This window comes from Hippoglossus hippoglossus, chromosome 22, assembly GCF_009819705.1.
Source record: "Hippoglossus hippoglossus isolate fHipHip1 chromosome 22, fHipHip1.pri, whole genome shotgun sequence".
NCBI classification, from domain to species: domain Eukaryota; kingdom Metazoa; phylum Chordata; class Actinopteri; order Pleuronectiformes; family Pleuronectidae; genus Hippoglossus; species Hippoglossus hippoglossus.
The window spans coordinates 18,839,934-18,857,283 of NC_047172.1; the positions used below are offsets into that span (position 1 = coordinate 18,839,934).

General features: G+C 42.4%; 1 protein-coding gene across 6 annotated transcripts in view; it reads left to right on the top strand.

Annotated features, from left to right (window-relative positions):
- Window positions 1–17,350, top strand: part of daam2 (dishevelled associated activator of morphogenesis 2) — a 101,727-nt gene that overhangs the window by 32,428 nt on the left and 51,949 nt on the right. For 3 of the 6 annotated variants that reach the window (XM_034575520.1, XM_034575519.1, XM_034575517.1), the window contains exons 2-3: window positions 4,904–5,189; window positions 16,351–16,440. In XM_034575520.1, coding sequence (XP_034431411.1) covers window positions 5,022–5,189; window positions 16,351–16,440 — 258 coding nt within the window. In that variant the 5' untranslated portion in view covers window positions 4,904–5,021. Of the gene's footprint in view, window positions 1–4,903; window positions 5,190–16,350; window positions 16,441–17,350 lie in introns of those variants that run through there. The other 3 variants (XM_034575518.1, XM_034575523.1, XM_034575524.1) reach the window with 1 other exon arrangement.

Here is a 17,350-nt window from a genome sequence, read left to right on the forward strand (position 1 = left end):
ACGTAAGCAGGGACTAATCTGAATGTGTGCGTTCACAGAGATTATCGTCTGTCATTATAAGCAGTTAGCAGTGACAAATGTCTACCCACTTCCTCCTGCATCTCCCAGTGTGACACACACAAGGATGGTTTTAATAAGCGTTAGCCTATAGAAGTCTGCGAATTCTCACTCCTCCAGTGATGGTCCCTTTTCCTGCGGCTGATAACGTAATCATACGTACATCTGTTACCCAGTGATGAGCAGGGGAAAATAAGTCTGTGTGTGTCTGTGAGTGCACATGTGTTCAGCAAATCATGTGTGTTGACTAAAAACATGCTTTACCAGAACCTTTTGATGCAGTCTTCTTTACAGAATGTATCTTAATTGATAGCCCAAGTATGACTCGTGCAATTACATCTACTATGCCATGACGTCGGATGTTTTACCATATGATACCATGTTTTCCTTCTAAAATTGCAAAAGCTACAACTCCTTTTGTATTTTCCATCTTGTTTCACCGCATTTATCCAAATAGGGCACAAGATACTTCACATGTCTTAATGGCTTAGATGAAGGAAATCAGAAAATACTGTTTACATGGCAGTGTCTTATTCAAACCATGCCTTAATTGGGTAAATATCACAATATTGCAGTCCATGTAAACATTGTCATTGTATGGGGAGGTTATATGCTGGAGCAGTTTCTTGACCTTATTCATTCTCCCAGTATTTAAGTGTAGGATTTATAGCTCTAGTGCTACTTTAGTGATAGGGTTGTTGAGCACAGGTTTTGGATTTGTTCTCTTGTATTGCAAGATTGCACTTAACCTGGCACCGACTGTGATGACCAGAAGGAAGCTGTGCTGAGTCACTAGGCCAGGCCATTGCCAGCTAAGAAATCGTTCTTGCACCTAATTCCATTACATTATATTTGTGTTTATTTAAAGAATTAATTTTTTTTTTTAAATCTCTTTCTTTCCATTAATGAAGATGACAGAAAGGAAGAACAATTTATTGACCAGGAAAACCATGAGTGCGCTTAGGGAAGGGAGAGAAGAATTAGAAAATGGGGAATGAAGATGATAGGGGGAAGAGGCAAGGAGAATGACAGATGTTACCGTCAGAGGGGGGTTGATGGAGAAAAGAAAGAGGAATAATGAGGGATGACAGTAAATCGGAGAGAGAGGGGGATGAAAGGATGGCAGATAAGAGAGGCCACATATGGCAGGGGACATGGTCATTTGGGGTTGTGTTTGGGTAGTGACCCCACCACAAAGACAATGATAAAGGTTACACATGCACAAACTTAATACTGTTCTTGCTTCCTCTTATTTCCCTGTATACACTATATTACTATATTTCAGTGTTTATACTTCTCAGTTCTTGGCCTACTTTCCATTGGCATTGACTGGACACAGACCAGCAGAGGTGGTGTTGAGTGAGGACTGGCCGCATGTGGGGCTCTGTGGGAGAGTGAAGATAGAAGCTCACACACTCACACACGCACACACACAAACTCAAGCGTATATACACACACTGGACAGGAGGTTTAGGTTGTATATTCTGCTGAATAGCTTTAAAACCCCTGCAGAGCGGCCTCTTTTCCATTAGGCTCCACCAGCTGTCCACAACGAAATCACCAGCATAAAGATTTGGCACCAGCTCATACTTTATCTTATTGCAATAAAAATGATGAAACACTGTCACTGTTAATGGCACGAGTACAGAGCTTTTTTCAAGTGTAAATATATGGGGGGGAACATATCCATAATTTACCTCCCTATGAAGTAAGATTCATCTATTCTGTCATCTCATTGTTTTACAGTGCTTTGCTGTTTCTTCTCTCCCACTGACCCACCACTGTGAATTCTCATCCGTGCCATGCTCAGGAACATCTGGTTTGATATAAGTTAATGCAGAATGTCTCCAACTTGTTGAGCACAACACCTCATATACACCCCAGGAGAGCCATCTTTGATTGTTAGCACGATATGCCTTTGTAAGGGAACAAACTGGTTAGGCTACTGAAAAAGGGAATATTTTTGTAAAATCTTAAGACTGTGACTTTGCTTCAATTTCAAGATTGCTGTAGGAATAGATGAGAGGATAAGGACACTGTCGGTGGTTGATTGCTTTTTGATGAATTCAGATTAAGATAAGATTGATGGATTTATCCATTTCAGTACCTTTTTTTTACCCCAAGAACAGGATTATAGAAAAAAGGAATATAGCAGTATTTCAATTATTTATTTAAAAGTGACCAGCTCTACATATTTCTTTTGGGACTCCACTAGAGAAGCTCTGGATGATTCACAGCCCCTTGAATGAGCCTTTGACTGAAACAGACAATATTAGCTCGTCTTTGACTGAACATCTGGGAGCCTGCCATGTGCACCCTGCACTTGTTGGCAGCACCTTGACCAGAATCTGGATCCGGAAGCAAACTGTAAATCTGAGAAGCAGGTGACTGTATTTATAAATCCATGACAAGGAACTTGTTGTTTGAAGCAGTTTAAATCTTAAGTCTTGCTTTGACTATTTACTACATTATTTCAACCTTTTAATACAAATATCTGATAGTGTAACATCTTATATATTACAGAAAATATAGAAGGCATGATATAGGTCTTCATGCATGGCAGACGTCCTTCCTCAGTGTGGAAACAGTGTTACAACGCACTGGTGACTGATATGAAATATAGAAATGCAACAATGTCGCAAATTGGAAGAACGACATTATCAACATTGAAAGAGTCTTTAAAGCTGAATGTTGTCAAACCACGTAACACTAGGTGAGACATATTTTTATCACAAATAAGTCAATGAGAAACAAGTGCAAACTTGTTGGGTAATATAACCACACACCCAATATAACACATCACATTTTCGCTGACTAGTCTATCTTAAATCACCCCTTACACATGTTCATATAGCAGCAGATAGTGGACTAGATTTACAATCCTCATTCTTAACAAAAATACATTCCTATGTTCACCCAAATCTTATATGAGGTCTAATGCAGCCAATTGGAGACTCAGACTATTCACAGGAAATGAGGACGCACAGCTCTTTTTTTCATCCCGGGGGGGTTTGGCTGTATTCAGGGATGTCACCTCGGCTATTAAGACACACGCTGATGCAGTATCGAATAACCGCCACACACATATACAAGATGCCTCACAAGCTATAAGTGACATTCAGCACACTGACGCAATGCCTATGAAACAGTCCCCATGTTTGAAGGTGATTATACAGAATAATTTAAGTTAGAATACAAAATAAGTTCACTGGTAGTTGCACAAGAATTTCCCTGATTAAAAAAAAAAAAAATACCAAAGAAAACTGTGGTTGCTTTTCATTTAACATAGCCTCCAGTTGGTTTGTAGCTGTGCACCGCTCTGCGTCTATACCGCCTTAAGTGGGATGGCAGATTCAAGGAAGCGGAAAAAGCAAATGAGCAAAAGAAGAGAGGGCAAAATGGAAATGTGGTGTTTTCTCTCTTCACTTTTTCCCCCCTTTAAGCTGCTGCTGAGGGCCCAGCTCGTTCATAAAGAATTTAACATCCGGCTATTTTTAGATGGCGTAGTGAGAACTCCTACGCTGAACAAGCGTGTGACAGAGCGATGGCGAAGAGCTGTGCTCAGTCAAGATGTAGTAGATTGTGGCTTCATGTGGAAACTGAAGTCGTAAACCTTTGCAGTCTCATTAAGCTGACGAGTGCAAAGCTCCAGCCATTACTTAATGCTTGTTTGATTATGTCCCCATATCAAACAAGGCATAACATTTTGCATTTGCTGTTTTTAAAATCTATAAGTGTTTTTATTCTTTCATTGTATCAAACATAAATGGATCCAAAATTGATTTCTTGGAGAAATATTTCTGCTGGATGTTTCATGTCCATGGTATTAGCATAACAGGCTTGAAGACCATTCATTCACAAATGCGGAAATCTGTTGCATAAAGAAGAGCTTTGGCATCTGTGCCAGCCATTGTGGGTGTACGATCACATTCTGTAAGTGGGTGTATGCCTGATAGGACGTAATCTAGTGTAGAGGGTGTATTGTTCATACAGTGAAGACCACCCATATCCCTTTGGTAGCACCGAGGAAATCCTCCTGGGTGTCTTGGCCCATTCAGCTGTTGCAGTGGGTGTCATTCATTACACAAACACATATACAGCTTCTGCACCATTGAAGGAGTGAGGACACTGCTGGGGCAGCTCTCACAGCGTTTCTGCATAAACAACACACACAGACACACACACTGCAGGGGCACCATTGTACCTCACGGACAAGAGGTTTCTTTGTCGAGGCACAAGAGCGACTGATGTCAAGACAAGGATATGATGGCAGCCCCTGCCGCCTCTGTGCTCTCTGGTCTCACAGCAAGAACATCTCTACCGTGGCACATATTTATATGGACACAATATAAGGGGACAAAGGACCAGAAACGATCAGGTGTTAACAGTCTTGCACTTGCTACTTCCTTCCTGTAGAATTTAGTGTCATCTGTATTGGTAGGCCCTCGTTGTCAAAGGATTTTTGCTGCGCACTTTCAATTTCCAGTACTGTAACGTCTTGCTGCTTGTTATTTTCTGTTGAAGATTCTTGAGGGAGCAGTTTTCCTTTGTTTGGCCTTGTTGGCTGTTGCTGCTCATGTTCCTGTATTTCTTCCAAACAAACTGTGGGTGCTGGAAACATAAATTGCTTTGCTTCCTGTGCACTACAAATAATTCATTCCAAGAAATCATCGACCTGACTTTGAATCTCTGTTGTGCTGCACATGGAAGTGTAATGCGTTCTGACATTAAACATTCATGTCTAAATCATTGCAAGTAATTCTTAATAATACTTGGCAAATCAATCATAGGTCAGATTGCATTTCCTCTGTGTAACATGTTTCTCTCTTTCTCCTCTCTGTTCCAGATCATGCCCCCTAGATAGCAGCCTCGTCCTCCTCTCCACTCCCCATCCCTGCCCTTGGCCCCTTCCTTTACCATCCTGGTCCAGCGCCACCACTGCCACGTGTGTCACCACAGCCATCATGCCCCCCAGGAAGAGGACGCGGCCGGGCCTGGGCTTCCTCTGCTGCTTCGGCAGCAGCGAGCCCCCAGAGATCAACTTGAAGGACACTGTTCCCTTGCAGCTGCTGGAGTTCAGCGCCCCCATGCCACTCGCCGAGGAGCTGCATGCACGTTTCTCGGAATTGGTGGTGAGTAGACACGACATAATCTAAATGCATAGCTAAATCCACTATGCCTGGACTTCATTGGTCTTAAAAGGGATAGTTCACCCAGAAATGACATTTCACTCATTATCTACTCACCCCTATGCCGATGGCGGGGCAGGTTAAGTGTTTGAGTCCACAAAACACTTTTGGAGTTTCAGGAGTAAACAGTGTAGCAACTGAATCAAATACAATTGAATTGACTGGTGACCACTTCTTCTAACGTAAAAACACAACAAAAAAAACCTAGCATGCCTCCATACTGCTCCTGTGGTGTCATCAAAGTGTCCGCAAGCCCCGACTTTCAACGAGGTCATTTCCACCATGTTTTAAGCCTAAATGTCCACCAGAAGTGGCTAAGCTAGCGGTCATTAGCATTTCCAATGTTACTCTCAGAGGGGGGTTGATGGAGAAAAGAAAGAGGAATATTGAGGGATGACAGTGTTTCAGAGAGGGAGAGAGGGATGAAATGATGGCAGTCCCTGAATGCACCTCGTTGGAAGGTATCAGCGGACATTTAGGCTTAAAACTTCAAGATACTCGTATGACACCACAGGAGCAGTATGGAGGCATGTTGTGTTTTTTTCTGTTGTTTTTTTACGTCTGAAGTAAAGTAAATTGTTCACTTATTTCTTCAATTGAATTTGATTTGGCTGCAACACTGTTTACCCCTGAAACTCCAGCAGTGTTTTGTGCACTCAAACACTGACTCCATCGGCCAAGGGGTGAGTAGATAATGAGTGAATTTTCCTTTCTGGGTGAACTATCCCTATAAAACAAAAACATTTCGGGATTTGATTTGTAATGACTCTGTGTTTTATTGGTTTTAAGCTTTGGACCCATAAACCCTTCAGATATTTCAGTAATGGATCAGAATCACATCAAACAAACGCATCACTTTTCAAACAACTAGGCACCCTCTTCACAGAATGCAATAGAAACCAGAGAGCGAATCCCTCTGCCAAGGCTAACACCCTATCTCGCAATCCACTTCAAAAGTTAATGGGCACTTCCTTGGCCTATAACCCACCCTTCATCAAGTTTTAAGAAGATTGGTTCAATGGTTTTTGCATAATCGTGCAAACAGTCTAACTTCAATGTAAACGGGTAACCAGGTAAAGTTCTTTGTTTGTATAATGTCTATATGTACTGCACCTGTCACCATTGGAATTTAAATTAACCTGTTATTTAACAAAGTAATTTAGGTGACTCATTTCATAAAAAGTGAAAACATGAGGAAAAATATATGAAGTTGGCTCATAGCAGGGTATTGGCACATTATAGTTCCTGGAGTTTTTTCTTCTTTTTTTTTCTACACTAATGCAGAGTAGCCCAACTATTTTCCTTTGCGTGTCACTCATTGTCCCGACTAAACAGGATTAGCGACAGGAATTGGAAGGGATTGGGTTATGCAGACAGCGTCTTGATGGTTGGGTGAGGCCAATCCCCCCAAACCCCACCACTAACACTCCATTAAACTAATTCAGGAGCTCATCTATTGCACTACAAGCAGCCCACCCTTTTCATACGGTTCCCATCTCGTGCACAGAACACACTTGTTAGCAAAGGTTGCTGGTCTGTTGCGGTGCCAAACTGGCTTGTCTGTGTTGGCATGTGTCCATGGTGTGCCAAGGGATCAGGGCACAGCTGTCAGAACGGAGAAGTCCTCTGTGGGTTTCAGCTGCCATGCAAGCTGGTTCTGGGTTTGCTGGAAGAACAGGGCTTTGCTGTTTCTGCCTCTGTTTTTTTCAGTGTCTGTCTCTTGGTGTTTTTCAGACCTGTCCGTCTGCATCACAGTGTTTCTGTCGTTCTCCCTCAATCTCAGATTTCCAGCTTCTGTCTCCGTCTCTCTCAACATTATTTTCAGCAGCACTGTAACAGGACAGCCTCTGACGCATTTGAGTTTAAGTCTCTGTGGATGTTGAACCTCACTGCCTGCAGGATACATCACTCTAACAACTGTCAAAATCAACTCAAGAGATTAAGTGAAATTCCATTTATAATAGGAAATTATTTATTCGTATCAATGCAGATTTTTCCCTAATGAGCATTTCCCCCTTTTCCATCTAAATAACCCAATTTGACCCTAAATTTGCTGTTTGCCTTCTTTTTATACTCACTGCTAACACACAAGCCATTAAGCATAGGAAGTTCCAGCATATTTATAGGCTTCATTAGAGCACATTAAAAGGTAGGATTGTAGCAATCAAACATTGATTGCCTCAATCAGTACTGTTCAATAGCTTAGTTCTGAAGGACCTGCAGGTTGCTATTTGACCCACTTGATGCCTTTTTGTGTCTGTGCAGAGATGAACTTACATGAATCTGGTTTTGACATGGAGAAAACTTTCAGAAAGCTCACAGAGTCAGTGTATTGCTGAAATAAACAGAAACATGTTTTTCATATGGAAGCGCTTAGACAAATTACGGCAGTCCTCACGGTTGAGAGGACCAAATGACCCACAGCTTATTCTGAGGTAAATATCTGAGCATGCGATGGAGTTTACACAGATGCATGAGCTAAGGAAGAAGCAGAGCAGAAAGGATTCGTCCCTGATTTCAAAACGTCTTGACTTGCAGCTTTTCGGCCCTGGAGAGAAAGAGGATTTGGCATTTTCTTGCTGGATCTGGGCCCTTCCACATGTTGTGAATAGATTATTCTGAAGATGGCTGTTGGACGGCTGCATCTGACAGCGTCGCTCTCAAGCTTAGAGAGTTTGTCTTTGGAGCAATGTCTTGGTTGGGCTCTGCTTCATCTTGTGCTTGCTCAACTGTGGAATTTCGGCATTAAATGTAACATTTAAAGTTAAAATTAGAGCCTGACCATTATATTGTTTGCCAGTTTTATTGGCAGATAGTTGTCGATCATTGAATCGTTGTATATGATATAATTTTAGAGAACACAATGCAGAAAAAGATTCATCCATCCATTATCTATAACGCTTATCCTTTTGAGGGTTGTGGGGGAGCTGAAGCCAATCCCAGCTGACATTGGGCGAGAGGCTGGGTACACCCTGGACAGGTTGAAGAAAATTATGCTTGGGGTCCCTTTTTGAAATAGTTAAAAATACATTACATCAAAACCTATTCTCTTCCACTTCAAATGGACCAACAACCTATATACTTAGAAGAATAAATGAGACTTTTATTATGCCCTTAAATCAGTTTCAGCATCGGCCCCAAAAATTCAGTATTGGCCAGGCTGTAGTTAAAATCTCATGCTAGAAAGTTGGAAAAAGAAATTGTGATGTTCCAGTGAGATGATCACTCAACCTGTGACAGTTTGATTCATGTCTGCTTTGATTGGACGACCGAACAACTTCTACCTAACGATGGTCATCTGGCCAAGCCATTGGTTCTCCACATCTGTTTTATTGATCCTCCAGCCGACATGCTGACATATTTGACCATGTCTCCAAGTATCTGTACATGCAGACCTCGCGCAGTCACTTAGTCTGGACACACTGCTTGTAATGCAAGCAGAGTCGATGAAGGGAGGCAAGGACCTGCACCACAGGGGAGGAAATTAAGAAAAAAATAGGAAATAACATAACATGGTGTGTTTCCATGGAAATGGCGGATGGGGATTATTGTTATGAAAGCCTTTTTCTGAGGAGGAGAATGAGACTCAATGGAGCCTCTGTTGTGGGAGCGACAGATCTGGGCCAGACGGAGGAGTAAACCACCTCCACGTGTCCTCAGGTCCATAATGGGGTCTTCCACTGTGTCTAGAGACTCCACAGAGCGCACTCAGCTTACACTGTTTGTGGAGGAAAAGACTTGTCTCAGGAATATTATATGTAAAATTGTTAGCCAGAAAATCCTTAGCTGTAACTTGCCTCCCTGCTCTTTACTGTTGCTTGGAATAGTAAATGGAACATGTGATTTGATGCGTCTCTCCCTTGCGCTTGTTTGGCGGATAACCTACTTTGGATAATATAGAGGTGAACATAACACAGGCATATTGCCATGGCGATGAATATATAAGCGTTATATAACAAATGTAATAATGCAAAAGAGATTACTTGTTGTCCTTGGTCTTTAACTTGCATATATAACCTAATATTCCAGAATAAGCATCTCATCCTAGAGAAAGTCTGAGGAATAAACACGCTTCCAAGTCTGTCGTAAACCATATGAAAGCCTTCTGCCTGGTAATGAACTCGACAAACCCATGGAAATGAACCTGGAAGCAATCGCTCCTGATTTGGACACAATGAAGAAACACCACATCAGAGGGGCTAATGGATCGTATCAATTAAACTACACATTTTCTATCAGGAAATTCTGCGGTCAGATGCAAATGTGCCGCAGTTCGGGAGTCTGTTCCTTAGATCTTGGTGCTGCAGTTTCTTTCCACCCGTGTTTCAAGGCTTGCACGCACAGTTGACATAAATATATACACCATGTGTGAAGTTTGGCCGTGCTTCAAGAACAATGACAGCTTTATCTTGTTAGTCGAGGCAATTCCTTGCTAATAACATTTCATCATCAGATGTGGAGTCGCTCTCATATGTTGGTAATTAAAAATGGGTTCTGCTCAGTTACTTGGCAACGTTTTGCACTGGTGGCAGTTTGGTAAACCAAATGCAGTATTTGTTTCTCAAAGAGAAACCAAAGCTTGAGGTTGTTTGGGGACAACTAGATGAGCATTTACTAGTTTCAACTCATGGCAAGAAACAAGCTTCCATGGAAAGATCGACATACCGTCGAATATACAAATATCTGTGCTAACCACTGTATATAAACAACAAGCTCCCCAAAAGTGAAAACAAAGCGTCATAAACCCAACCTCCACCATGTCTGCAGATGGGACATGGACCCAACTAAAAAGTGAAAGCACACGTCAAATGTTATTGTTTGTGTGTTTATTTTTATGATAAGTTTATTTATTTGATGCTAAGTTAACAGTGAGGGATGTAATGATTGACAGCTGAGACTCATGATTGGTCAGCACTTTAATACCACAGATCCCTCCCCTGATCACTACTCCACAGACTCTGGCTCCAAATGCGCTGGATGGCGGCATTCGTATCCAGGACATTTGGCTTAATTTCTGGATAGTGGGAGGAAGTAGAGAGGCATTGTCCATCTTTATATACAGTCTGTGTTGTCAACACATTTGACACAGGGGTCTGAACTCAACTAAACAGTGCCCCTGAAGAAAAGTAGATGCATAAGAAGACAAAATGCAACAGATACAGAAGCTTAGTGGCTCAGTTTAGATTGTAGTTGTACATGGAAATATGCCAAGCCTGACTCAGCATCTGTATGGCATTATTTGTTTGCATACAGTAAAATGCAGCAAATACATCCAAGTGTTTCTCTTATTAGTAAAAGGGAAGACCCGGTCTTTTACCCTCCGCAGCAAGTTGAAAGGAGAGAAGTTATAATGTACAGCATATGAAGCCAAATTGGCACAACTGAGTCGGGTCTATTGAGCCAACATTTGGCAAGTACAGTACTGGCAGATATCATATGAATGTGTGTTGCTCTGCCCACTTTTTCTATCTGCTTTATCTATTTCTCTATATGGGAGCCTCATTCTTCTTTTCTCTGTCTCGTTATTTGGGACAGTTTTAATCCAACCACTCTGGGCCGTGGTCCAGCTGTCCAGTGTCAGGCACTGCATCTGTGCGCCACAACTTCTCATAGCTTCCACTCCATATAACTCCCAGTCGCTGTTTTTAGAAGCGCGTAAATTACGATCTCAAAGCTGCGATGGTAAAATGATCCGTTCTCATTTGAAACCTCCACTTGTGTTTCCAGGAAAACTGGACTCTTTGAAACATAAATCTCATACTAATGTTCCCTTCAGTGTGACTCTCAAGCCGGACGCAAATCAATGTGTTGCATAACAAGAGGGAATGGAAATGTTCTCCACCCTCTGCCTCATTGGGAGTGGGTTTCCTCCAGTGTACACCCTGGGGTGAACCCTCTCTTTCTTGTTCCCACCTCCCTCCTTCCCACTTGTAATATTCTTGTCTGAACTATGTGTAGACGCCAGCTCTCACAGTCAAACCTTATTTGAAGGGACGAAGAGGCAGTAGGTTAGCAGCGGCTAATGGCTGACTCATCAAAGAGAGGATACTATGACTCATCTGAACGCTGCAAAGTAGTTTGAGAGCAGCCACCGTGCGTTTGTTTGTGATTTGTCGGGTGATGTTAAGTAGCTAAATCTGTTCTCACCATATCGTCAGAATAAGAAATCGGTCTTTTTTTGGTTGTGGCCAATGATTCAGAGCCTGACTTTGGCAAACACACACACACACTGATTGAATCTTGTTTGGGTCAATAATGGCAGCTACAGCTTCCTGTGGGTCCCCTTGAGGCCTCATATGACTTCCTGCCATCTTGCCTGTCTTTCCTCTGCCTTCCTGTCTCATCAAGAGACTCCTGCAGGATATTTGTATGTATTTATACGTATATATGTGTCTGTGTGTATATATAGTATAGTGTGTGCCACACTGACCCTCTCCGCTAGGGCTGTGACACTTCACATAAGTTATCGACATTCATATCCTGTGTGGAAACGCCACATCATAGTTGCACATGCATGCTAAAGGCTGTCATTCATGGACCACACACTTCACATTCAGCAGTGGTGATGCTCAGCAATCACACCTTTAGTCATTCGGTGACACCCTGTTTATCTAGTGCAGATTTTTGTCTGCCTCCAAAGTAAAATTGTCCTTCCTGAAAAAATGACCCCATAGGTCTTGAGTGCAAGCATCTTGTTACGACCAATAGTGGTGTCGGGCCATGTGATGCAATAGAAGAAGTCTGAGTTGGGAGGTGCTTGAGCCAGATGAATGGGTCCAACTCAAAACCCAGGACTTTCATATGATCAGGGTTTGTTTTACCCATGACTGGTCCACAACCTTAACTGTCTGTTATTCTTGTAACCATGACAACAAAGGTCCTTTAAACTTGAAGTACCATCCACCCAAACAGATCTGGAGTAGATCTGTAGTCTGAACAGCAGTAACAGGTATTGCACTCCCATGGTTCATTGCAACTCAACACTTTTTACCATAACAATCTTTGCATATGGTGTAGATACATGTTTAATTCACCCACTGAGATGTTGTGTCATCTGACTCCTGTTATGTCGACTGAAACTATTTAGCCATATAAGCTATGATTCATAGCATAATCCGATAGGGGTGATACACTTCATTATGTTCATGTATTTTTTAAATACGCTAACTTTCACCTGTAAGATCTAAGGTCAAAGATAAATGTTGGCATGTGGAGGATTAAAATATCACTTTCGCCAATACACATATTTTCTGTGATTCCAAGAGCAACTAAAGAAGATGGATGAGTCTCTTGTTTGTGCATGAATTACAGATGTAGTGTAGTGTTTTCAGGAATTCATATGGAAAGAACTCAAGTGGGCCCAAATTCAGAATGTGGGCTTTTGCTTGGAATCTAGGAATCTATTTAATAAACAGAGATGACGCCAAAGAGGAGAGACTGGGGGAAATGAATGGTTGGTTATTAAGTTGTTTTTTAAATGATTCAGTTACAGTTCATGCATGAGCAGTTAAAGTGCCATATAAATGCTAAGTACACAAAGATCCCAGTGAGCAAGAGGGGGCAAATAGGAATAAATACATAAAAAATTACAATTTATAATAAACACAGTTCCAGTATGTACCAATCAATGGAGAGAATGACAATAAATTCCAATTCTGTGTCTTTTATATTGTGTTAATTCATTAAAGCTTCTCACACGAAATTAAACTGAAGACTAAATCTATAAGTATTGCTTTCCGAGCTCCATCTCTCTCCACCACATCTTTTCTATTATCCCAGCACAGCTGATGTAGCCCGCCCGTCTTCAGAAACAGGAAATTGAGTGACAGAGAAGGTCAGTCAGTCTGGAGCGGACGTGACAGTCAAAGACTCACAGCCACGACACCCTTTTTAATTTGTAAAATTATTCGATAGGCAGTGCTGTATGAAATATGAAAGGAAGGGTTCAGAAGCCTTAGGTATGTGTGTTTTTTCCCCCTCTGGAGCAGCAGGTGTAACAATATTAGCTTTGGTTTATGTGAATTCCCAACTGGAGCGTGCTGCTGTAGGAGGACGGGGGCACATCAAGGGAAGGATTTTACGCAGCAAAGTGGTTTTGTTTTGTTTTGTTTTGGAAAACCGAGAGGGAGCGGGTGTTTTTTTGGGTGTTGCTACGGTCATGAGGACAGGCCATGTGATGCGGATGTGGTATTGGAGCAAGGTTTTGATGGCGTGGGGGGGGGGGGAAGCAGGGATAGAAGGTGGAAGATATTGCATAACTGGAAAAGTGAAAAGTCCTTTGGCTGGCATGACAGGAACATTCCTCCACCCACCCAATGTCCTCATCCCCGACTTCATCTCTCTTTTCCATTTTCTCTGATTCAAACTGGTGCCTCTTCTTTCTGAAAACAACTAAGTGAAACTAGCAGTCCTCATTTTAAGCCCTCAATATGCATTAGGCCATAGTCCACCCTCATGTTCTTGATTGTGACAACGTTCTATTAATACAACTTATGTAATTATTTATCTGTTTCTAAATGGAATTCTTTTAAAAAAACATCCTAAATCCTCATTTCATTGCTGACGTATATTGCCTCCTCACATAACTCCCCCACCATATAAGACCTTAAATTGAGAGGCTTGAGGGGTTGTTGGGGGGGCGGGGGTTGGACAGAGAGAACGTGGAGCGTGGAGATCAGCTACCGGGCTCAGCTCCCATCTGGTTCAAATCCAGAGGGTCTCAATCTCACTGATTTCCCCACCAGCTCTCAGTATCAGCTCCTCCAAACAGCAGCAGCTTATATGGGAGGGCTTTGACCCAGCGAGCAGGCCACAGGCCAGAGACGAGCTCGCTTCGAGTCCTCTGTTTCCTCTGGAGGATGTGGAGAAAGGATTGAGATCCAAGCCAAAGCTGAAATCTGTAATGATTGAAGTGCAGAGAGTGATGATGTTCAGTTGGCACATGGCGACTGGTTTCCTTCTTGACAGTTAAGAACATATAGACTGTATATAAAGATGGATGACGTGTCTCCACTTCCTCCCAGTATCCAGAAATGAAGACAAAATATCCCAGATACGAATGCTGCCATCTTTCTCATTTGGAGTCAGACTGTGCAGTAGCAATTGGGGGATCGAGTAGAGAGTGCCCGCCCATACACACACACACAACCAATCATGTGTCAGTCTCAGCGGTCTATTGTCAGGTTTCATCCCATTTTTACTGCATCAAATAATTAACCCTAAACTTCCTGAAAACAATGAACAGTGTGATAACAACTAGCTAAAACATACACCAGACACCATCTTTGAGAAACATTAATTTTATGTGTGCTTTTGGTCCTTGTCAAATCCACAAGCATGGAGAAGGTGGTAATCATAGGCTATACTGCAGCCAGCCCCTAGAGGGTGATCAAGACACTTTGGCTTCACTTTGGGAGAGTAGACATGTTGTCCATCTTTATGTGCAGTCAATGCGCAAGACCATACTGTGTCACATACACAGCAGCCATTATGGTAAGTTAACGTAGACTCTGGATGATCGGCTCGGTTCGTGAGTCACAGACAATCAGTGAAAAAAGAGTTAAGATGAAAAGTTTTTAAATCAAAGAGTCCAAAGCTTTATTGTGGTTTCTGTTCGCATTAGCCTCCATGAAGTTCACACCCTTGGAATTTTTGCCTTTTTTCCCCAAACCACTGTAAAGCTGCTGCTGGCCGTCCCATTGAAAGGACTGGGTGAGAGATGATGTCATTCTTCACAGTGTAGTGTCAGACACTTGGAATGTGGGCCACCTCAGCCCACCCTGTCCAGCTGAATGGCTGAAAACAAATCCTGTGAATCTACTGGCCGGCTTTGAGGGGCCCCAGCTCTGGCACCGGTAGCCATCTTCACTCTGGGGGGCCCTGGGGGCCCAGCACTTCTGGCTGACGTCATGGTAGCAAAACCATTATGATGAGATTAGTGTGAGCTTGTACACAATGCTCGGGTGCTCTAGCATCTCACCCTCTCCACTATGTTTTTTTGCATATCCATTTCCAGAACCTCATAGCTTCTTTTCTCTCCTTTATTCAACACCTTCCTCTTTTTCTATCAATGCATCTCTTTTTTTCTACCCTGGTTTATCCATTTCTCTCTCCCAAGAATACACTTTTCCTTTCTGGCACACAGAGACTCATTTCCTGGGTTCATATGCATTTCAAAAGGTGCAGGAGGCTCCTTGTACCAAGCTGAAGAATTGAGACGAGCAGCAGGGTGAATATCAAAACACTCCTCTGTAGTCTGTGGAGACCAGTCCCTGGTTAGGCAGTGGGAAGGTTGGACAATCAAATGACACTGTGTAAACTTCACTCCCCTGGACATCTGTAGTCATTTATTTCTCTGTATTGCTGCAGGGACAAGAAAACAACATGGACTGAGGGATAGTTAGATAATATTCTCTTCTCTCATAAGCTGTACTTAGACATACTCTGAACTCCGTGCATTTTCCTGAAAATTTCCAGAGGGGCTGTAGGTGAGAATGCATATGCCTCAGTTAGTTTCATCCAACATTTTCCAGAACTTTTCCTGCCAGTCCCGTTGTAAAATGTCTGGAAAATGTCAGAGTGAGACCATTTGTGAGGTTATAGGAGGGAAATGTCAGGGAAATTCACCCATAGTTGATCACGTTTTTAAAACACGACACACTTAAAATATATCTAAGGATGAAAAGGAGATGTTGTACACGTAGAAGATGCTGATGAAGATGTCAAATTGGAAAGACCATGTGATTTGAGACCTTTTGGTGGTAAGATCTGACAGCAGTGTTGATGTGCTGTAAACAAAAACATGTGATTTTCATCATGTCGTGCCTCGTACATGTTCAACCCAAATACCACTCCTCACCTGAATGTTTTTCTGGTTGTTTGGAACGTGGCTGAATCGGACAATCATTTGCTTCTATTCTTCTAAAAGACAAACCCTGAAAAATGTCTGAAACATTTTTTCCGGACATTTTCTGGAGATTATGTCTGGAAACTGCTATAGCAATTACTTAAAATGGTGCTCGACTATTTTGTTTGTTTGTTGAGTTTTTTTTATTGAATGTATGGTTTTACTGTGTCGATAAAACAACCTCCCTTGTTGTTGTAGGATGAGCTGGACCTGACGGATAAGAACAGGGAGGCCATGTTCGCTCTGCCTGATGAGAAGAAATGGCAAATCTACTGCAGCAAGAAGAAGGTGAGTCTGCCTCTGCTGTACTTTACCATACATCAGCCCCAAGCTCTGGCTGGCCCTCTGTTGACTGGCTGCCTCAACCCACAGTTCATAGCTTAACTGTTAGTGGTGAATGTTATTGAAGGGCAGTCTCTTTCCGGAACCCATTTGCAAGGCTCTAATATGTGGGATACTCTAAATGCATGTACACTCCATATATACAAACAACTCGTTGTATAAAATGCACTCCTATAGCTCCTGTTTCTTTCGGCAAGCCCCCAATTATCAAATCTCCTCCTCACGTCAGAGAAAGCAATTTCCTCACGCTGCTTAAGGAATTGTCAACATACCATGGGAGGACTAGAACATTCTGGTTAGCCCTCTCTTTCACCCCTCTCCACTCGCCAAAATGTCTCTCTCTGTCTTCGTACCCTTTGGCGTGTAGCTCCACAACAACTCTGGTCTCTGGTCTTTGTGGTCGAATATCCACCAGGAAATGACATTGTACTTGAAGAAAAGGGGGATTTCACCCCCCCCTTTTCTCTCTTCCTTCTGTCTCTTTCCTTCTCTCTCTCTCTTTTTCTATAGGAAATTGAACAGATAGTCATAAACCCACCCTTGTGTCTCTTTGCTAATTTGTTTATTTGGCTGAAGGTTTTGTTTTGGAAGGAGGACGAGTATCTAACCCTAACCCTCCTTCCACTTTCCAAGGCATGCAAGCTCGGCTTAGCTGATGTGATATGCTCTGACAACCTTTTTGAAGAAGGAGTAAATGCACACTGCTTGGTGTGTGTGTGTGTATGTGTGTGTGTGCGGTCTGGTGTGTGCACACCTGCATGTGTAAAAGTTTGTACTTGTACTCAGGCCAGTATTGAGTTACGAGGAAAAAGACGAGCAGCACAGTCGTGTTGTTTAGAGGGATGTCAAGGCGAGG